The following is a 23,029-nucleotide window of genomic DNA, read 5'->3' as shown; positions in this document are numbered from 1 at the left end:
CTCTCTGTGGGGACACTCTTTTCTGGCATAAAAGTGACTTCTGGTATAATTACTCTGCTTCCATATAATTATACTGTACCACTGTAGTGCTGCTGTCAATTTTCCCACATAGACAAGCCCTTAAATCCCTTTCTCTGCCCAAACAGCAACAGACTGAACTTGACATAATTCTTGTTGGTTTGGCTGTTCATCCCCAGTTCAGCCAAGGCACTTAAGTTTAGGCATGTGAGTAGTCTCATCGATTTCAAAAGTACCTTGCTAAATCGGGCCTAGAGTCCTAGGAAGAAGCACCGTCTCTGTCCTGCGTGATAGCTGTCTTTTTACGTTTTTGCTGTAACTGATGTTGGTCACCCCAATTTCGAGGATGACAATGACAATCGTAGTTTGTACAAATGGGTCTTTGAGTGACTCTATAAACCAATTTGGGAAGAACAATGTTTATTCGGTGGCCACAGAGCCCTTTGCCTAGTTGTGTTGATTGAGCTGCATGTTGTTTCCATGCCTGGTGCTATGCTTCCAGCTGCTCCACACAGTGCTTCTCAAAGTCGTGGACACCCACCCGTTTGGTGTGGCACCATGCAATATGATCAATGGCCAGTTGCTCAAAGATTGAGTCAGAAATTTTCATTTTGCTCAGATTTTCTTTCAGAGTGTCTTTGAAGCATTTCATCCGCCCTCCATGCTTACAATTGCTGGATTTTAATTCAGAATATAAGACTTGTTTTGATAAATGGGTCTCAGGCATTCAAATTATGTGGCCAGTCCATCTCAGTTAGGTGCAGATCAAATGAGACTTGATGCTGACTGAACCAGCTTTCACCTGGACTTCAGTGTTGGAAACCCAGTCCTGCTGTTTGATGTCAAGCAATTGACATAAGTGGCACAAATGGAAGCTGTGAAGCTTTGTAATGTGTCATTGATAACAGTTCCATGTTTTGCAGCTGTCAAGCAATGTTGTGAGGACAACAGCTATTATGGATTTTGATTTTTGTCCGTTGACAGATTCTGTGTTGCTTCCAGATTTGGTGATCGAGGCGACCATATGCGGTGCCGCCGTTGACAGATTCTGTGTTGCTTCCAGATTTGGTGATCGAGGCGACCATATGCGGTGCCGGCTTTCTTAATTCACCCATCTACTTTGTGGTTGATTTTTGCTTTCTTGTTCAACATGCTGCCAAGATAAGTTAACTGTTTGATGGCTTGGAGTACAATTCCTCCCAGGCTTATTGACAGGTCTTGGTAAAGTTGTTGAGGAGATGGCTGATACATATGCTTGGTTTTCGGGCAGCTGATGGTGAAGCCAAAATTAGGAGCTGTCGCAGCAAAGTGGTTTGTACGATCTTATAGTTCTGCTTATAGTTCTTCATCGATGCCGAGTCAGCAGCAAAGAGCAGTTCCTGGATCAGTGCTTCTACAACTGTAGGTGGGAAAGAAAAAAGAGCTTACCAGTGCGGAAGTGTATAAAGATGCCATTTGAAGCACCACAAAGGGCTTCCTCTAGCATCTCAGCAAAGAATAGACCAAAAAAGCTAGGCGCAAGGTCACATCCCTGCTTCATCCCATTTGTGATTGGAAATGGGTCTATTAGTTTACCATCAGCACTAACTCTTCCAGCTGTGCCTTCATGGAATTGTTGAATGATGTTAATAAATTTGCCTGGACACCCAAATTTAGCGAGCGATTGCCAGAGGGCAGCATGGTTGACTGTATTGAATACCTTAGTTAGGCCGAGAAACATGATGTACAAAGGTGGGTGCTGTTTGTGACATTTTTCCTGTAATTGTTGAATGATGAAAATTATGTCTTCAATGCTCTGCTGAGCACAAAAAGCTGCAGTTTGACTCAGATAGAACATTAGCAATGATGTGGGTCAGGAGTTGGTTCAAGAGGATCCATTCAAGAATCTTGCCAGCCACAGAGAGATACCATTGTAGTTACCACAGTCACTGTTTGAGGCTTTATGCTTGTAAATAGTGAAGATGTTGGCATCTTTCAGTTGTTGTGGTATAATTTCTTGAAACCAGACATGTAAAAAATATTCAAAGAGCTTGTCAATCAGAAGATTTCCTCCGTGTTTGAAAACCTCAGCTGGAATGGCATCGGGATCAGGGGATTTATTATTTTTCATTACTTGAACAGCCTTCAACACCTCAGCCTGTGAGGTAGATCTGCAAGTGCAGTAGATGTGAACAGTTTACAGGTATTATCCAGCGACTCATCAGAAACAGCAGGTGAATGATTAAGTAGTTCACTAAAATATTGATGCCACGATTGGTAGACAGCAGTACGATCTGTGATGAGAAATTCACCAACAGCACTTGTTAGTGATGCCGGGAGGTGGGGTAGGGCCATACACAGCTTTAACGGCATCATAGAAATCTTTGGAATCAGGTTGATCAGGAAGGGCCTGTAATTCCTCTGCTTTACAGTTAAACCACATATTTTGCATTTGGCGGAATTTGCTTTGATGCATACTGCAACCTACCCTATATCTGACCCTTTTTGACCCAGAGAGTGGATCAGTTAAGAGCATGGAATATGCTTGCTAATTGGCATCAAGAAGAGTCAATATTTCAGAATTATGATTGTCAAACTATTCTGCATGATGGCATTTTGTATACTTAGCACAATCCACAGTGGTGTTATAGATTGTGTCACACAAGGATACCCATTTGGCAGATAAGTCATCACTGATTAGTGGAAGAGTTTCTAAAACAGTAGTTAGCTGTGTTGAAAATTGTTTGACAATTGACAGATCGTTCAGCCAGGCAATATTTACATGCTTAACTGGTAGCTTTTTACTCATTTTGAACAAAACAGAGAGGCAAAGCTACGATCGAACATGACGGTGATTAGTCCAACAATCAGCTCTGCATAATATCTGAGTTATGTGCACATCTTGGATGTCCCGCTGTCCGAACAACACATAGTCAATCAGATGCCAATGACAAGAGTTAGGATGTGTCCAGATCATTTTGTATTTGTTGGGAAGTCGGAAGTGTTTGTAATAACTAGAGGGTGCTCAGCACATGTCGTCAGCAGAAGTAGGCCATTGCTGTTCATCTTGCTGACGCCATGTTTGCCAAGTACACCACACCATGTAGAATCATCACAGCCAACGTGAGCATTAAAGTCACCCAAAATAATCAACTTGTCTTCATGGGGAGTCAATCGGATCAGGGTCATTTAGTTCAGAATAAAATTCCTCCTTACCCTCATCAGGGTTAGTCATTGTCCATGCATTAAGCTATGATCAGTGAAACGTAACGTCCACCTCTCAGGGATAATTGGAGCTTCATCAGTCTGTCATTTATAGCATTCGGCAGACTGTCCAAACTAAAGATGAGATTCTTTCTGATAGCAAAGCCGACTCCTGGGTCATGCGGCTCATTTTGTGGGCATCCCTTCCCTAAGCAAGTGTACCCAGCTCTCTCCACAGTCAGTTGACCCTATTCAGCAAGCCATATCTCGCTAAGCGCCACAATGTCAATATGATATTTTTCAAGTTCTTGAGCTACCAGAACAGTTCATCTGACAGGACAGTCAGTTTGGTTTGGATGATCAAGGAGTGTGTGGACATTCCATGTCTCAACATTGAGACAAAAAGAAACTTTTTGAGGTTTGTTTGAATTTTGACCACATGATGGAACACCCTCAGCTGTGGTAAACTGATCAGGGCTGTTTGGGAATAGCAGTTTTTAGGGCACCTTGTCTAGCCCCCTTCTCGGATTGAGTTTGTCTGGGCTGTCCCTGAATAAAGCAGCAGAGTTGATCAAGATGCTGCTGGACTATGGTTTCACTCCAGGTCAATGCAGAGCAACCAAAGTCTTGACCCACCTGTGTGTAGGTTCATGACTCACTCCCAGCAATGTCCATCACCTGTCACTTTAGCCGTGACTGCCTCTCTTCTACTTTATCCATTAGATTTTGACACTTTGAGCTCAGTAAATCATTTGGTAAAGTTACATCTACCTTTCCCTACTTGACATTAACATGTTTCATGTCTGAAGAGTGAATAAAAAATGGCATTGCAAGATTTCATGTTTATTGTGTCAATAATTTGCTAGGTTAGATTTGCTCAGGAAACAAGTAAAAGGGTGTTTTTTCTTACTGTCAGGCTCAGTAAACTCTGCCTCAGAAGTTCAAAGCTGAGCAAATGGAGGTTGTGGTTGTCTACTTTTATTACAGTAGCATTTAAAGGCTCCAGCAGAGATTAGGGTCCCATTGTGCTAGGCATTGTACAAACACATAGTAAGGGAAAGCCCTTGTCCTAAACAGCTTTCATTCTGAATAAACAAGTCAAAAGATGAGAGAGGAAAAAAACTAGTACATCCATTTTATAGATGGGGAAAGCTGTAATACAGAGATTGTTATTTGAAACAGGAGTAAAAAGTCATTTAAAAAAAAACAATAAAAAAGAACAAACAAACAAACCAACCCCCCCCAACAAACCAATATTTACATTACCACCAGTAGTAGCTATGATTCTGAATACACCTGATAAGCATATTTTTTCAGTGAGAAAGTGCCAGTTTTATACAGTAACTTTGAAGAGAATTGCTCTTTAAGATCATTTATGAACATTTATATGTAGATAGCTTTCTTGTAATTATGGATGTGCTTGTTAACAAAAATTTTGAAAGGAACATTAAACCTCATGCTTTGGTGCTTGATAGTTGACTGTTAGAGATGAGCATGAGACCTATAATGAGAGACAGACTATCCCACACCTGCATACTGCACGGTTCTTACCCATTCTTTTGAAGCATCTGCTGCTGGCCGCTGAGACAGGATGCTGGATGAGATGGACTTTGGATCTGATCCAATATGGTAATTCCTATGTTCCTATCAATATGTGGACCAGTCAGTGTTACCGAGATGTTAATGAAAGAGATTAGTATACATTCTAACACCATTTTGAAGGGCACTGTCCTTTGTTTTTTAATTTCATAAGTGAAGTGAGGGGTGGCATGCTGGGTTAATCCTTGTGGGAGAACTCTAGAGGCAAAACACAATAGATATTGGAAGTGGTGTTGGTGAGTCAGTAGATGGTAGGTACTGGCATAGTAGTAGTAGGACACTGGGTTGCTATCTTTAGATGTTGTATTAAAACCAAGGTCCTGACCACTTGGCCAGTAAAACTCTCAGAATGCTTTTCGCAAGAAAGAAGTGTTAGCCGTGGTGTCCTACAGAAATTGCTTTGTGGGGAATTACTTTCTCCTAACCGAAATTTCTCCTTCAGTATGTGTGGAATACGGTATTCTTCTCTTCTGACCTAAACTGTTGTGAAGCATTGCATGCTTTTGAGCTCTTGCTGAGTCCCTTCCCTCCCCCCACAAAATGCTTTCGCCTGGTGGGTGAAGTGAATGCTGTAGTTCTAGTTTATAAAGCACTAAAGGTTCCGTTTAAACAAAAGGCATTCCTGTACTGCTGTGAATAAGTAATATATTTCGTTTTAGCCAAATACGTTGCATTTAGCCACATGTAAGCTGCTGTTGGGTTAATAAAAGTTTAAATGATCAATTTTTTACTTCTGACAAAAGGAAATTTCCTGTGTACTGAATATGCTTATATTGTTCATTACAAAACAAAGTCAAAGTTCTTCAGAATAGATTCTTACTAAAATTCCTTTTTGTTTACAGATGGCCGTACAGATCCAATTTTGGATGATGTAAGTGAAGCCTTCACACTTATGGGGGTTAACCTGCATGAGCTGGAAGATTACATACACAATATTGAACCTGTCACTTTCCCACATCAAATCCCTTCATTTCCTGTCAGCAAGAACAATGTCCTACAGTTTCCCCAGCCTGGAAGCAAAGATGCAGAAGAGAGGAAAGAGTACATTCCTGATTACATGCCACCTATTGTCTCATCTCAAGAAGGTGCGAAATTAACAATTTTTTTCCTTTTTTTGTTTTCATTTGTTTTTGAGTGTTTACATTTTATTTAAGCGGCCCAACTTGTACCACCAATAACAGTGGTTTTGTAAAGCACCCATTAGGACACTGCACAAATAGTGAAGTACAATCATGATAATACTAAATCATCATGCAAAATAAAGAGAGAAGTAGCGTGGCTAAAGTTATATTTCTGTTTTCCACTTTTACTGCACATTTCTGTAATATTCTCTATCTGAGGATCTCAGGTCATTAAATAAGTTAATGAATTAAGCCTCACAACATCTCTGTCAGGTGACAAAACCGTTCTTTCTCCCTTCAAGCTAATGTTTAAAAAGCTGTTGCCAACTTGAAATTAAGTTAATTTAAAAAACTGAAGTAAAAGTAGTTTCAGGTACTACACCTGCATCTGAGTGTCTCTACTAATTTTTATCGTTTTACAGTCACACTTCCCTATTTTTAAATGTCTTCCTCTCCCCTGTCGAATGAATGATCCATAAAAATGATAGAGGAAAGTGAAAATGCCTATATAGAAAGTGCTGTGAAATAGACACACATTTTTTTCTGTCAGCTACAGTAATCTTGTGTTAATTATAACAGTAATTGAAAGGGGAAAAGGGGAAGGAATTTTTTTTGTAATCTCTTTATGTACAAACATCTTGGATGTTAACCAACAATAGAAGGTTAAAACAAAATCACAGGTGTAACGTAAATTGGCTGTCCTTTAATGACAGTTACAAATAACAACAGTATTTTCTAAGTGTATGTAGTGCTGTGGATTAGGAAAAAATACACTAAATAGAACAAAATGCTTGCTGTGAAGAATGTATGGTACAGTTAACAGACAGAATTCTAATGTGTCATTTACTTCTTCTGAAGTAAATAACATGGGATATAATGTGTATTCTACGTAATGGCTCATTGAAGAACTTAGTGTATAAGGCCTGAGACACTAAATGTTGAAATGCAGGCAGAAAACCCCTACAACATAAAAATGAACAGAAAATGATTTCCCTTTATTTTCAACATGAATAAATCCTGTTGCTCTACTGCCACAAATGATGTGCACAATTGTTGTTCTATTACTGATATTTCCAGTGCCTAGCACAACAGGGTCCTGGTCTGTCACTGGGGTTCCTAAGGGCTAGAATAATACAAATAATAAATAAAATAATTTTATTATTTGGATAGCAGGTATATTTTCTGCTGATTTAACCATAATATGCTACAATTAAACTATATATTGTAAACTATGCAAAGTGTTTGTAAGGAACAGTTTTCTAAAATCAGAAGAATGCCCTAAAAATATATTTTTCAGGTCTGCAGCCTTCACATTTACTTTCATTTCCTAAAAGACAGAGGTTTTTAGCAATTATTGACACACACGTGACGAAGTAACATTTAACCTGACTTAACGTGAGAAAAGTAAAATTTAAATAGTACCAAGAAATATTTTTCAAAGCTTAAAGAGATTAACATCTCTTCATTGGGAGGCTTGATAAAAGGTTTGCTTTTTAAAACATTTTTTAAAAAGAACTTTTCAGAGACAGCAGAAAAATACAAAGCAAGAGGTAACCATAGCATAGCTAAAAAATAATTGTAAGGACATCCTATACAATTATGTCAAGATCTTCGAAAGCAAATAGTGATTTTGTGTACCTCAATTTGTGGTTCAACTTGAGACACTTTAAAGGTGCCTGATTTTTCAGATGGTTCTTCACATCTACCGTTAAAATTAGGGTACTTTAAAGTGTCTCAAATTAGGCACCCAGAATCACTAGCCCCTTTTGTAAATGTTGGCTTTAAAATGTAGTAGAGACATCAAGTCCAAGAGAGAACTCAATGAAGCTATAGCAGAATATCCGTATATAGGAAAAAACATGATGAATATTACAAACTCAATATGGCATTATAACTAAATACAAAGTGAGACTAAATATTTATATGGCGGCAATTGTGCTTTTCTTTGTAAGTAATTTCTACATTTTTTTTCTCTTGCAAGTTAGATCCAGGAGTTAGATTAGAGCAGTCCTTATAAATATTGTAGGAATCCTTTTAACACCTGAAGCAAGAAGATACTATTTCCCGAGTTGGACAGGAACCAGGAAAACTTCTAATGCCCGAGGCTAGTGTATCAGAGGGACCACAAGCACAGGTTTTTTTAAATCAATAAAGGACTTGATACAAATTTAAACAAGTATTACCTTGAAAATATCTCTGTTATAGTTGCTGTACAATACTTAAGTATAGTTTAGGGCATTTTCCTAATATGGTAAATTTGGAATTTTGAATTCAGTGGGATTACATATATGTTATAAAAAAAAAAAAGTTCATAACTATTTTCAGACCAGTATTTTTGGGGTACATGAAATGGATCAGGAGGATTGGTTCTCAACATCTGGCACTACTTTATTAGCAAATACAATTTGGAGATAATTTTCTCTCTGAAATGTTATGGAACTATCCCTCAAAAACCTTCTCTTAAGAATCACATGATATAGCAGCTGACTACATTGTCAGTTGATTTTATGGAAGTGTAAAACTTCTGTCTGTGTTGACAGTTACATTTAATGGTTTAATGTGTTGAGTGATTTCATGTAGCGACAGAGATATAGCTACATGCAATGATGAAGTGAGGTGATGTGCATATTTACTGTGAATCATATGAAACTTGAATATTACTGATTTTAAGGCAGTATTTGAAAACTGTAAGGTTACATTAGTTTGATATTAAGGCCTAGGGCTGAGCTCATTCAGGTTTTGATTAAATTATTTTTATGGATATTCAGATATTAACAATAACACTAAGTATTATGTCATTGTAATTAGTCACGTCTGTCATAATACAAAGTTGAAATTTTTCACATACGTTTTTAGAGAACATTTGCATCAAAAACTGTGTTTAATATGTACCATGACCAGTAGGTGTTGCTAGTTCACTTCGTAAAACTCAAATTGCAATTGTTTTCTGTGCCTGTAAATAACATATTGCCACTTTCTTTAGAATCGGTGATCTGACATACAAGGTATTCAGTCTGTTCGGATAGTTTGCCTGATTACTTAACCGTTTTGTCAATCTTATTACCAAAAGTCATTAAGACAAAATTTTATTCTGTTCTATTCACATATGCCTCAACCGTTAGACATGCTGGAATTGAAACATGCACTCTTTACGACTGTGCTTAATAGTAATCTGCCGAGCAGTGAAAAGGCACCCAGATTTTCGTGACCTGTCTCTGCCATTTAGCGTTAGCTGTGAGGTTAGTACTTTGGGCCAAATTCTCCTGTAAGTGTTTTAACTGAAAGTAGAATGTGGCTCCTTGTATTAAATCTAGAGTACTATGTTTCATTAACTTTGACTGGAAAACTTGGCATATATGTCAAGTGTATAAATTATATGGATCTATGTATTAATACACATTTTTATAATACAATCTGATTCATCCTTACCATGTTTGATGTTGGAGTTTTAGTGGTGTTTTTTACAACTAAAACTTCGGGGAAAATTTTATGCCAGTGTCATGATGTTCACATTCTGCCTATTTTTAGTTATTCCCTCTTTTGTTTTTACACAGTTGTTTTAGTGCTGTTGTCACTGTAATGTCATGGTGAACTTGTAAAATAGATTAATTTAAAAAAAAATAAATTGGTTGCAAAACATGATGGTCATGCTTTATTTCTCATGCTTTAATGTAGAAGAACATAAACTTTTGCAATAATATCAACCAATTTTTATGAAGTTGGTGTTTCAGTTAAAGCAATAGAGTATAAAGAGGAATTAGGCACTTAAAAAAATCTAGATACTCAACGAAAGGGAATAATAATAGAAAATTAGTATTTGTATTGTAGTAGCACCTATAGGCCAGACCCCAGTTGTATTAGACACTGCAGTGTAGTTCCCCAAAATTTTAAAAAGTTCACGTGTCCCAAAGACTGATGCTACATGTGCCATAGTAACCCTGTCTCTTAGCCACTTAGAACCCAATTCTAAATTAATATGATTGTTACACAATATGTATTCCTTTAAAAACTATGACTTGGTATTATGCCATCTCTTCTTTCCTCCCCTCCCCTTTTCGCCCTCAGATTTTTTAAGGCGCACACAGTAATGCACTCTGTATAGCTCTTGCATTGGGATGAGAGGGAGGAAAATATGTATACAGTATATTCTTAGGTATGCATAAGTTTTTAACGTTCTACTACATTTGCATCAGCCCTAGTTTTTCGGGACACCTTGTTAGTTCTTTAATGACCACGCAGCCTTAATGGTGACCAGTTCATTTGTTGCTTTCTGGAAGCCTGATTGTGCCTGGTTGCTCCAGAGGGGCATGAGGGGAGGATTCAGGTAGTTCTGTTCACTGGGTACAATTGTAGTCTCCGTGGTTCTTTGTGGTTCCCCTGGGTGGGGAGAGAGAGAGAGAGCGCTTTAGCTCTTGCTTTGGAATGTTTCTCTGTCCTCTGCATCTTGTTCCTCAGGCCTTGCCATGAGAGGTTATTTTAAAACAAATGTAATTTGTAGTGGGGGGTAAGTTTTGGGGCCTTTCAGCCTTGATAGTGCATATTTAAGAGCTAGCTTCATGTTTCTAATAGTTGATCCAGGACCAGTTCTGGACACAATTTACTTGTCCTGATTTATTTGTGACTTTGTCTGATATGTCTTGCCTTGGCAGGTAAGAGCTTAAAAATGTCATTCTGATTACAGTCTTGCTTTTCTCCTGCTTTAAATCTGATGTGATATTAGACCCTAATAACCACCAGAAACCTCTGCTTATTGCGCGTGAAAACATGGAAACCCAGCTGTCAAATTATATCATTTATTAAACTATCTCTCTTTGTTTGTAAGATATTAGTTGCTAAAAATCATATTGGAATTGAAGAGAGGTATGGAAAAGCAAAGTGGAAATCAAAATAACATGATTTTCAGGTCTGATGATATCATGGGCCTACTAGTGCTAGAAATGTAATTGTATAAAGCATTAGGCTTTACAGTGGTATAAAGCATTAGTGTCTAGCTCCAGTGATTTGATATATCAGATTTTGAAACTGTCACTGGCTTCTCAGTCTAGCAATGCTTTTTTTGGCTCTTGTCCAGAACTGAATATAGCAAGTCTTGGATCTCAAACCACTGTAATGTCAATCCCTGGTTTCCTCAAGGGTTAAACAAAGCCAGTGACTTTTTAAACAGCGTGTGGTGGGATCTGTGGATGCTTAAAAAGGAATATCTGGATACTGACTTTGCCATTTGATAAACTGAGTTTCTCAGTCATTGTTCTTACATTGTTTGCAGCCTTTCTACTCTCTTCCACTCCCTCCCATTTAATCTTACGGAGTATAGCTTTGTTATATACCCCCACAGTAAATTGCACTGGTGGTTTAAAAGCAACAATGACATTTTTAGCAGAGCTATTCCAGTATATTAGGCTATGCAAAACACCACCACATATCAACAGACAGGTACTGTGTAATCAACCAATTTGAAGCATAAACCACTGGTAGAGGATCAACTTGGAACACTTTGCTCCTGGCAACTAGCCATGCCTGGTTGCTGAATATTGCAAGTTCTGTGTCAAGTTGCTTTAGCAGTCCATGCACTCTAAGTGTCAGACACTGATTGCTTTTGTGCGAATGAGTCTCCATGTATGCATCAGTCTAGCAAGGAAGAAGCAACAGGAGAAACAGACAAAATGAGAGAGGCAGCCAAGCTTAAGAAGTAAACAGAGGAAAGCCATTGGGAAAGAGCCAATAAGAGAGGCAGGTTCAAAGGAAAAGGAGAATATGAGATGGCAACAAAAAAGTACAGAAAATGTGTGGTTTAATTCTTACCATTAGAAAACCATAAAAATAAGTCCTTTCTGGAATAATAAAGTTGTCTTCATAATTACAGCTATATATCTTTATCTTTCCTTAAGAATCACTGTCATAATCCAAAACATGGTTCCAATGGAAATAATGCAAGAAAAAACAGGAAGATATAAAAAGCCCCAGAAATTTAGATTGAGGCCAAATAGACTTTCATCTAAAGATCTTCATTTTGTAAGGATCATAGGCAAAAATTCAGTTTAGTGGGTACTGCAAGAAAACTTCACCCATAGCACAAACACAATCACACAGTTGGGCTGTGTAGACTTGGAGGTGGGGGGGTTTCAAAGGCACACCTAGCAGTTAAGGTAAGTAACTCCCACAGGAAGTCAATGGGAATTAGGTGCCTACCTATATTTTGTGCCTTTGAAAATCTCCCTCTGCCTTTGAAGGGAAGTTTGTAATGAGGATTATGTGAGTCAAACTGAGGTGCGTTTGCAAGGGCAAGTGGGCTCTTTGAATGGCATAGATAGATTTGAAAAAGTCTTCATCTGTACTTGTGATTTTTCAGAAATGTTATTCATGTTCTTTTCCTCAGCAAATCTAGGTAAAACTGAAGTACGGTATCAGAAAATACTTAGGATGATAGAGAAACCAACTTCAAATCAGTTTTAAAAAACTGAATTAAAACTAGTTTCAGGTTCTTCACTGCCTCTGAATTTTTCTGTCAACATCTGTGTTATAAAAATGGGTTTATTAATTTAAAAAAAAATTTGCCTCTGTTGTGAAAGACCTGTGCAAACAAAAGAGAACACTATCTCTACAGAATAAATCATGAAAATAAGTGTACAAAAATTGCTGTCCTGTCCAAAGCAAAGTGAAAAATAGAGAAAATACTTTTAATTTTTTCAGTTATAGTAACCTTATGTGTTACTTGTAATAATAGTAAGTAAACAGTTTTCAGACGGAAATGTTTCTTTTTTTTTTATAAAGGACTATACCCCTTTAAAGCTTCAGTGTGTAGATTAAATTTTTTTCTCAAAGACTTTGTTTTTTCCAGACCTATTTCAATAACTTATAACTTGTTTACGTATCTTGAGGATTCAAAATTAAAATTGCGTATTGTAAAAGTAATGATTCACATGTCATGCCACCTTCTTACAGTGAGTTAATTGACACTGAATTGGAATGAAAATCCTAAATTGTTTGAATTGAATTGTAATGTCCAAATTGCAATTTTGGCTACAATGAAATTATTCTTTGGGTAGAAAATAAGACTTTACAATAAAAGGCTCCCATTGTCTTGGATGCTTTAAACACAGAACACTGTCATTATTTTAATTTCCTAGTGGTTGTTTTTCAGTAAAACTTTTGTCACTTGCCTTGACTTGTCATGTGATATCAGTTTTTCCTTTTGCTGACAATGTCTGACTTTGTTTAGAGCCCCCAATGCGTTCTACACCATGTACTGCTGCTATACTTGAGGATTTTATTTTATCTGGAGCATCGGACACCTTTGTGGCTTAAAAAGCATAAGTTTCAAATTAGATTATTGTCTGGTAGTTGTATGTTACTGTTCTCAAGCTTCTTGGGCTTTTTTCCGCCATCCTGCACGGAATATTTTTGGTGACTCCAGGGGGGAAAAAATGGAAAATTTAGCCACGGTTTAAAACAGGATAAATGAAAGGTACAGTTAACCTATTTTAAGGGCTAACCTTGTAATTTCATTATATTTCAGAGTCATTGCAGCATGCTGGACCTTTTCCTTTTCACTCCTAATGCTCTCAATTTTCTCTCCCTTTTTTCCCCTTCTAAAATATTTTAATTCTCTGAAAATGTAGCTGATGCTTCAGCCAGTGGGTAAAAGGTCAGGAATTGCTGCTAAACTACAGATTTATAGCCACTGTGAGAAAAATACCTCTTCTTTGTTAAATAATTACTCCATGCACCTCTCTTTAGCTGGGTTGTTTCTGAACAGAAATTGGCAGATTTTATTCTTTTTCAGGGCATGTGTGTTAATGTAATGCTAAAAGACTACAGCATTATCATGGTGATCTTTTAAAAAACTGCCCACATGACACAAGCCTTTACTCTGGGTCTACTAATGATAGAATTGTTTTCCATACTCTTGCCAATCCACAAATTTAATATTTTGTGCATGCTGAAGGATTACCCTCTTTTTGTGGGATGGAGATCAATATCACATAAATGTACCTGATTTTGAGAAGTGTGGAGCTAGGATTCCCTTGTTACGTGAAATATCCTCATGTTGCTGCAGCAATGGCTGTGCTATTTGCATGGGAACTCTTAACAATTAGGTGGAGTGGACAGACTTCTAGTAGGCTTTTTAGGTGTTCATCTCATCATGTTGTCCAATCTTGATCTATATCTAAACCACAGCTTCCACTGGTGCTAATGTCAGTGGTGAATTCTGGGCCTCATTTTTTCCAGTGTAGACAAGGTTAAAGTGGTTAAAAGACTTGTGACATGCCTCTACAAGCAAATCAGTGACAAATTTTAAACTCTGAGCTAAAGAAGTCCTGTTTTAGACATTTGAGCTATTTCCCTCTTGCCACACACAGATAAGGTGCGTGTAATAGCATTGTAATTTGCTAGTTTGGCTATAACTTCAGTGTCCTTTCCATGTCTTCATTTTGAGTAACCTCAATCTTCCAGTTTTCATCTTTGTGCAAATAAAGATAATCTTAGTGTGTTGGATAAGTCAGAACGGTTAATCTGGCTGGTGAATCTTGCCCATATGCTCAGGGTTCAGCTGATCGCCATATTTGGGGTTGGGAAGGAATTTTCCTCCAGGGCAGATTGGAAGAGGCCCTAGAGGTTTTTCGCCTTCCTCTGTAGCATGGGGCACGGGTCACTTGCTGGAGGATTCTCTGCTCCTTGAAGTCTTTAAACCACGATTTGAGGACTTCAGTAGCTCAGACATAGGTGAGAGGTTTATTGCAGGAGTGGGTGGGTGAGATTCTGTGGCCTGCATTGTGCAGGAGGTCGGACTAGATGATCATAATGGTCCCTTCTGACCTTAATATCTATGAATCTATGAGAATGGATTAACTAAATTTAATGCATAGACAGTTTCTCCTTAATTATCTCAATGCAGTATGAGAAAGGTGTTGTAGATTCACTTTGAATAATAGGAATTTTTCAGATTTAATAGGCCGTGGGAGAAATGACCCTATTTCAGATAACAGGAGATTTTGGATGACTGAAGTTCACATCAAAGTTTATAATTCAGTATTGTTTCTGAATGATTCATTTTTGTAGTTTCTGCTATTAGGCCTGCTTATAGGTTTCTAATATCTGAAACTAAATATCTGAATTGGTTTGTTTGTTCTGATTTGAGATTAGATGTTTTATAACTGAGACTGTTGCTTGATTTAATAGGTACACATTTATATCTATATTTTGATTAAAAGCTCAAATAATTTGACTTTTCCGTTGCTATAGCATACCTACATACATACCACTTTGCAGTGTGATATCAGATCTAAGCAGGTTGGGCATGGTTGGAACTTAGATCAAGACTCAGGGCTTGTCTACACTAGCTGTCTAGACTAGTATAGACGCGATAAATCGACTGCTGAGCGCTCTCCCACTGACTCTGGTACTCCACCAGAATGAGGTGCGCAAGTGGAGTCGATGGGAGAGCGTCAGCTGTCGAAGTGAAGTCACCATGGTAAGTAGATCTAAGTACGTCGACTTCAGCTACACTGTTCACGTAGCTGAAGTTGCATATCTTAGATCGACCCCGCACAGTAGTGTAGACAAGCCCTGAGAAACAGAGGGCCTCCATTTGTTGTTGCAGTATTTACAAATCTTTCTCTTAGAATCAGACTGATACCTGGGTTTAGGTGAAGACACTATGAAGTGTCATTTTGTAGGAGAAGGTAAGCCACGGTTTGGCCGCTTTGTTTTTAATGGTTCTATGGCAGCTCATATGAGAGTCATTGTAGCTCCACTGTCATGGGCAAATTACAGCTTGTTACACTCTATGTAACCTCCATTTTCCTTGGCAAACTTTTTTGCTCTTTCCTTCTTAAATACACTGGTGGTAAATGGCTGCTGCTTTTTCATTCTAGAGGGGAGTGCATTTTAATAGCAGATGGAGCAATATCTGTATATTCATATCACAGGGATGAAAGGTGCTGTTCAAATATTATAAAAGTATTTGTAACTATGGGGATGGCACTGCTTTTTTTGTGACTGAGAAGTGTTATTTAATGGAAGTGCCACATAATCCATTTATCCCATTCAGAATAATGAATAATTGTAGTTCTTCTTATCATCTTTTATGGGTTTTATGGACATTCACAGTAGCAAATGAACTTTGCCTTTTGCAATTTTAAATATATAAAGCCATGCACATCAGTGTTCCTGTAGCTATTTTATCTTAAAATGTGTACCTTTTTTTCAAGTGTTTTTTTTTTTACATATTCATATGCTCCTGGCATATTTAAACTTTAACACTTTTTACTTGTGTCTGTGCAACACTGATTATGTCTGACAGACACAATTGGGAATAGCATAGAGGAAATAATAGTTCTTGACCAATCAGTAAAACTCAGGAAGTCCCAGTGCCGTAGGAAGGGAGAAAAACTCACTTTTCATTTCCTCTTGAGTCCAGTGTGTTCATATTAACTTTAAAGGAGAGTGAGATGCAGCTCTGAGGATTTGGTCTCCAGTAGAATGTTACCTATATATGGAGCCCATCTCAGCAGGCGTCTAGTGACCAGCCAAAAAAGCTCTCATAGCTAAGTTGCTGGGGTATCCTATTGCAAATTGAATATGAAACAAGGATACACTTGGTTTTGCATGAGAAACTTTAAAGCATTCATTAAAGAGGCTTTATTTCTGTTTCAAAAATTTTAAAGTCACAGACCCACTGAAGGTGATTTTTGACTTGATTTGATTTTTTTCTTGTATTTTGAGAGAATTTATAGATTTGAGAACTGGTAAAAATCCATATTTGTAATACTACTACTTAGTGCTTTGCATGTTCAGAGCACTATAGTACATAATCACAATGCTTTTGAAAATTACTTTGCTTGCCCTTTTCTCTCTTTTGTATGTGTATATATGTATATATTTATGGTAGTATATAACAGGTTAAAAGTGTAGTTTTATAAGAAGATTTAAATATGAATCTGTATGGGAACACCTGTTATCAGTCTGTTTAATGCACTTGTACTGGGATTTTCAAAGGAGCCTAAGGGAGTAAGGCATTTACCTCCCACTGAAATTCATTAGGATTAGGGCATCTGACTCCTTTTGGCTCCTTTGAAAATTGCACCCTTAATAGTTTTAAGAGCCACTACGCAGTTCTGTTAAATTTCATTGAAGCTATGGCAAGCTGACAGATGAAGGCATTTCAAATTTTAAAGTTTAAATTCTGTCGCTGTCTTGCTACCATGTAATTCTTAACTTGCTTAGCTGTACCTAGAAATTGCAGCCTGTGTGGTAGATAACATGGTTCATGCTGACGCCCAGCATAGACAGTACCTAAGCACAATGGGTTGATCCTCTGGCCGGCCCATCAGTTGAAATGTAGATGATTCCTGGGAAAAATTAAACTACAAGTGTGTGTAAATGAAAGATTTGAAGAGACACCCTTAATGTTTTACCTTGCAGTTCAGAGCCCTCTCCTTATCAAATGACATTATTTTACTGATTCATTTCTGCTAAATATTTAAGACCTACTGTGATTCAGGATGAACCCCTATATTTCTCCAAAAGCTCAGGGGAATCCTATTTTTTCTCCTATTTTGTCTCCTAAAGAGAGACCCCTCCACACATATACACACCAACCCCCTCCAAAAAAGCATGAGTAGAGCCCTAAGCAGGTAACTTCTCTTAAAGGGACATTAAAATCTCAGATAGATGAACTAATGCCCTCCCTTGTTGTATACATCAATCACTATATTTATTTATTGGTGGGGTGGGAGGGGGAAGAAAATGGCCAAGAGTTCCTGACATAGAACAGTCTGTACTTAATAAAACTTGAGTGTGTCTGAGGAAGAGCTCTGTTACTATATTCTAACTGAACAGAGTACTTTGCTATCCTAACAGCTCGGTCACCTAAAAACTGGTTGGCACCACTCTGTTAAAAAAACAAACAAAAAAAACTAGAGCTGTTGATTAATCGCAGTTTTAAATGCACTGTTAAACAACAGAATACCAACAATAGAATACCTGCTGAAACTGTTGGATGTTTTTCTACATTTTCATATATTCTGTGTTGTAATTGAAATCAAAGTAGATATTATTTCTTATTACGAATGTTTGCACTGTAAAAATTATAAACAAACGAAATAGTATTTTTCAGTTCACCTCATACAAATACTGTCATGTAATCTCTTTGTCGTGAAAGTACAATTTACAAATGTCAGGTTTTTTTTGTTACATAACTGCACTCAAAAACAAAACAATATAAAACTTCAGAGCCTACAAGTCCACTCAGTCCTACTTCTTGTTCAGCCAATCGCTAAAGACAAATAAGTTTGTTTACATTTACAGGCGATAATGCTGCCCTCTTCTTATTTACAATGTCACCAGAAAGTGAGAACAGGCATTTGCATGGCTCTTTTGTAGCCAGCATTGCAAGGTATTTATGTGCCAGATATGCTAAACATTCATATGCCCCTTCATGCTTTGGCCATCGTTCCCGAGGACATGCTTCCATGCTGATGACGTTCGTTAAAACAATAATGCATTAATTAAATTTGTGACCGACATCCTTGGGGGATAATTGTACGTCCCCTGCTCTGTTTTACCTGCATTCTGCCATATATTTCATGTTATAGTAGTATCGGATAGTGATCTAGCACATGTTGTTCATTTTAAGAACACTTTCACTGCAGATTTCACAAAACACAAAGAAAGTACTGATGTGAGATTTCTAAAGATAGCTACAGCACTTGAGTCAAGGTTTAAGAATCTGAAGTGCCTTCCAAAATCTGAGCGGGACAAGGTGTAGAGCATGTTTTCAGAAGTCTTAAAAGAGCAATACTCTGATGCGGAAACTACAGAACCCAAACTACCTAAAAAGAAACTCAGCCTTCTGCTGGTGGCATCTGACTCAGATAATGAAAATGAACATGTGTCGGTCCGCACTGTTTTGGATTATTATTGAGCGGAACCTCTCATCAGCATGGACGCCTTATCCCCTGGAATGGTGGTTGAAGCATGAAGGGACATATGAATCTTTAGTGCATCTGGCACGTAAATATCTTGCAATTTCAGCTACAACAGTGCCATGAGAATGCCTGTTCTCACTGTCAGGCAACGTTGTAAACAAGAACCGGCAGTATTATCTCCTGCAAATGTAAACAAACTTGTTTGTCTGAGCGATTGGCTTAACAAGAAGTAGAACTGAGTGGACTTGCAGGCTCTATAATTTTACATTGTTTTATTTTTGAATGCAGTTTTTTTTTACATAATTCTACATTTGTAAGTTCAACTTTCATGATAAAGAGATTTCACTACAGTGCTTGTATTAGGTGAATTGAAAAATACTATTTCTGGTTTTTTTACAGTGTAAATACTTGTAATAAAAAATAAATATAAAGTGAGCATTGTACACTTTGTATTCTGTGTTGTAATTGAAATCAGTATATTTGAAAATGTAGAAAACATCCAAAAATGTTTAAATAAATGGTATTCTACTATTGTTTTTTAATCGCGTGATTAATCACCATTTTTTAATCGCTTGACAGCCCTAAACAAAACAATTAAAATGCCTCCATTGTGTAGTGTAAAAAGAATGTAAACAGAAATTTGGCATAAACCTTCCGACTCTATTAAATTTAAACCGAACTTCTGATCAGTGCAAATAAACTTTTAACTGCAGTATTTTATCAGTTTAGCCTTTACTTTAGAGGCTTTATCTGTATGCTCCTTGCTCTGTAGCTGTGCCACCTTCGGCCTAGATCTTGTCAGATTATGAGCTAAGCAGGATAAGACAGGGCAATTCTTGTACAGAAGACCTGCAATGAAGAATTACAGTGCTGCAGGAGGTAGTGTTGATTAGTGGGTAGTACTCTTCTCTGTGAGAAGCAAGGTGTACGGTTAACTGACTGTTTTAAACTAAATGAAAACCTTAAGTTCTTACCTCTTGTGGTTACTAAAGGTGCCATGACACATTTTTCAGGAGTAATGTGTTAAACTGGAATTTATCCAGGAAGATTAAGTAAAGAATTCTGCCTGCCAAAATATCCCTACCAGTCTCAAATTCATAGAGTATTTTTTTAAACTATCCAGTATTGTTGTGCGCTGTTAAACAGCCACTGCATCCTCCCACTGAGGTGGCTGCATTTCAGCAGTAACTGAAGTGATTCTTAGTTGGGGGCCATGTTCTGCCCATCAAATGTGTGCAACAGGCCTTTTGACTTAAAGCGAATAATGTATGCGTCTCCCAGGGTAGCATTTGTCCTGTATTTATAAAGCATTTGGGATAAAAATAGCTCTATAAATGGAAGATTCTGTTGTATACTCTCGAGTGGGAACACAGCTCAGGCAGAGAAATCCAACGTACAGGCAAGTCACATATTTGAGAACAAGAGAACTGTACCTGGTACACAGATGCTGCTAATGTTCTGAAAAGAGAACAGCAAATAAACAACATAAATGTTGATTCTTTTACCTAAACACAGCTTTCTTCCTTTCACTAACATACATCCAAAGGTTATTTTCTGGTACTGTGCAGATACCAGTTCCCATACAGTATTTTTATCAGTATATTCATATGAAGTGCTCAAATGTCCTGATGATGAGTGCAGTACAAATTCCAAGATAGATGCATACATATTTATAGAGTAGTCTAGCATGCGAGAAGGAGGCGTGGTATGGGAAGACCTGGAAGGTGATGCCAGGAGAGGATTATCCGTGATCAAAGGGATACACATTGAGGTTGAATAACTTACAGTATCAACTTTGTAAAATTGAATTTAGATCTATAGTCCCCAGTAAAATGGTTAGCATTTGGACTAGTTTTGCAATGCAATGATACCCATGTGCTTTTATACTGAGAAGTCATAGTATGTGGTAGCTACTGGGCTTATCTAAATGGAAAACCCCTTCCAGCTTGAGGACAATTCAGCAACTTTCTTATTATATCAATAAAAGCACATTATACGTGACACATGTACAAAAACTCAAAGGGCCATGTATTCTGCTAAAACATTTGGAGTTACCCAGCATGTGCACTAATCTCCTGAGTGTTCATTGCTCTAAGCTTTCATCTAGAGGAAAGGAAGTCAGGACTGCAAGACTTCTGTATTCTGCCATCCCACCTGAAAGAACTGGTTTCTTTTTTCTTCTTTCAAAGCAATCTGCCTAGAAGTACTTGTGTATCATTCTAATCTATACATTTTTTTCAACCTTCCAGAATCTCTAGTTTCCTGACCATATGGAAAATAAATGAATGCTTTTTCATTTCTCAGAGTTAAATACCTGAAGAGGTTTCTGCTATAGTCTAATTTATTAGCAGACATATTTCTGAATGTGATGCATCTTTGCTCCAAGCTACCTTTAATTTTGTTTAAAGAGGTAAAATACATTGGACACATTAAAATGGTGAGGACACTTTAACCATCAGAAATACTTATACTGTAATACAGTAATACTGTGGTGCACTCAATGACTGTCTGCTTCCTTTTCCATGTTGGCCATTCCAGTATCTAGCAAAGGAAATTTAGGTTAGTTTTGATCACCAAACGTTGTGACTCACAAAACAGTGAAATTAATACAGTTTGCAGCTTATACCTTTCCGACATTAGATACCAAATGTAATATATTTACATCATAATGGATGGAAAATTATAAATGCACTATTCATAAAGATTTGCACTAGATTTTTTTCTGTGTTCTGCTATTCCAGAGCACATTAGAATAATTTCATGGTTATCCTTTACTTGTCAAGGATTTCAGTTCCTTTAATCTTCTAGATCTACTTTGACTCAAATTCTTATACAACAGAGTATCTTTGCTGTGTTTATGCTGCATCATGGTTGAAATTTTAATTCCATAAAATTTAAGAAATTTAGGGTTGTTTCTCACAAACTTTTACTCAGTTTCTTGTGGGTATGCATTATTTATAGTAGGGTCTCTTTTCCTATGTTGTAAGATTATACAGCTAAGTAATCTGATACTATTTGGTAAACAGTATATTAGAAAAGAACTGCACTTTCTCCGTAATCTTAGATTCATGTAGCATTTTGCATTGCTTCATGTTTGGTGACTAAGAAATGCATATGCATGAATGGGACGAATTAAGAGTAAAGTGAGCATTTTACCTAAATGTTCTAACTTTATTGCTAGTCAGTCTCAATGCTGCGTTAATATGATGGTTTATTTTAAAAAAATAAATTGTATTTAATAAAAATATGCTTATTTATTTCAATGTTTGTGTTATATAGTTGAACAGGTTTTCTTCATTCCACAAAATTTCACCTTTGGTTTGAGGACAAGCATGATTTATCTCCAAAGGTAATGGCTGATTATCCCCCAAACTAAGGTGTTTAGAATGGAAGTGCCATTGTGACAATAACGATAAGAAAAACACCCAATACACAGGTGCAGGACATTTCAGACTGCTCTGCACACTGAAGATCACAAGTAACTGTAGTGATGTTACTTCTCTTGGAAGTATTAGTAGTTGACAATGGCTGGCAGCAATTTCTGTTAAGAAGTAGGAAACTTCTCTATTTCTTTTATGAGGAATGAAGACAGAGATTGAAGCAGTGTATGAAACTGCTGTCACAACTACGACCATGGAGACCAGCCGCTTTTTCCCAGTGGGGTCCATGTCCTGAGACATTGAAGAAAGGCCGCTGTGTTGCTAGTTGCTGTTGCTCTTACTAATGTTCTAGGGGAGGAAAAAACCCAATCAAGGGAAGGATTATCCTTGTTAGCGATTAATCTGTTCTGCCATTAACTTGAACGAGGACATCTGTAGCCAAAAGGAGCAGGGCTGCCTGTGCTAAAGGCTGTTTCTGTCAGTAATGAGGCCTGTGAATGACAATTTTTTCCACAGAAAATAAGCATTCCACAGATTCGGTTTTTTGTGCCCTCTAGATCAGTGTTTGTCAAATGCGGACACTGTGGCTGCATGCGGCCACCATAGATTTTTCTTCCGGCCACCGCCTCCTGGGCAGTGATTGGTGATGGTAGGGGCCCGCAGAGCAGCGGCCCCCTCCTTCAAGGCCACCAGCAGTAATTGGGCCCCGCCCACCTCTGGAGACACACAAGCTGGAGGAACAGACAGCCAGTGAGTTTCCCACCTTCCCACCGCTGGTGGGGTCAGGCTCCAGCCCAGC

General features: G+C 37.7%; 1 protein-coding gene across 2 annotated transcripts in view; it reads left to right on the top strand.

The window, feature by feature from the left end:
- TAF3 (TATA-box binding protein associated factor 3) overlaps positions 1 to 23,029 on the top strand; it is a 140,774-nt gene that overhangs the window by 9,348 nt on the left and 108,397 nt on the right. Inside the window, exon 2 of one of the 2 annotated variants that reach the window (XM_073328815.2) lies at positions 5,643 to 5,885. In XM_073328815.2, the coding sequence (XP_073184916.1) occupies positions 5,643 to 5,885 (243 nt within the window). The remainder of the gene's footprint in view (positions 1 to 5,642; positions 5,886 to 23,029) is intronic. The other variant, XM_073328816.2, reaches the window with a different exon arrangement.

This window comes from Lepidochelys kempii, chromosome 1 (assembly GCF_965140285.1).
Source record: "Lepidochelys kempii isolate rLepKem1 chromosome 1, rLepKem1.hap1, whole genome shotgun sequence".
In the NCBI taxonomy this organism is placed as follows: domain Eukaryota; kingdom Metazoa; phylum Chordata; order Testudines; family Cheloniidae; genus Lepidochelys; species Lepidochelys kempii.
This window is presented reverse-complemented; position numbering and strand designations above follow the sequence as displayed.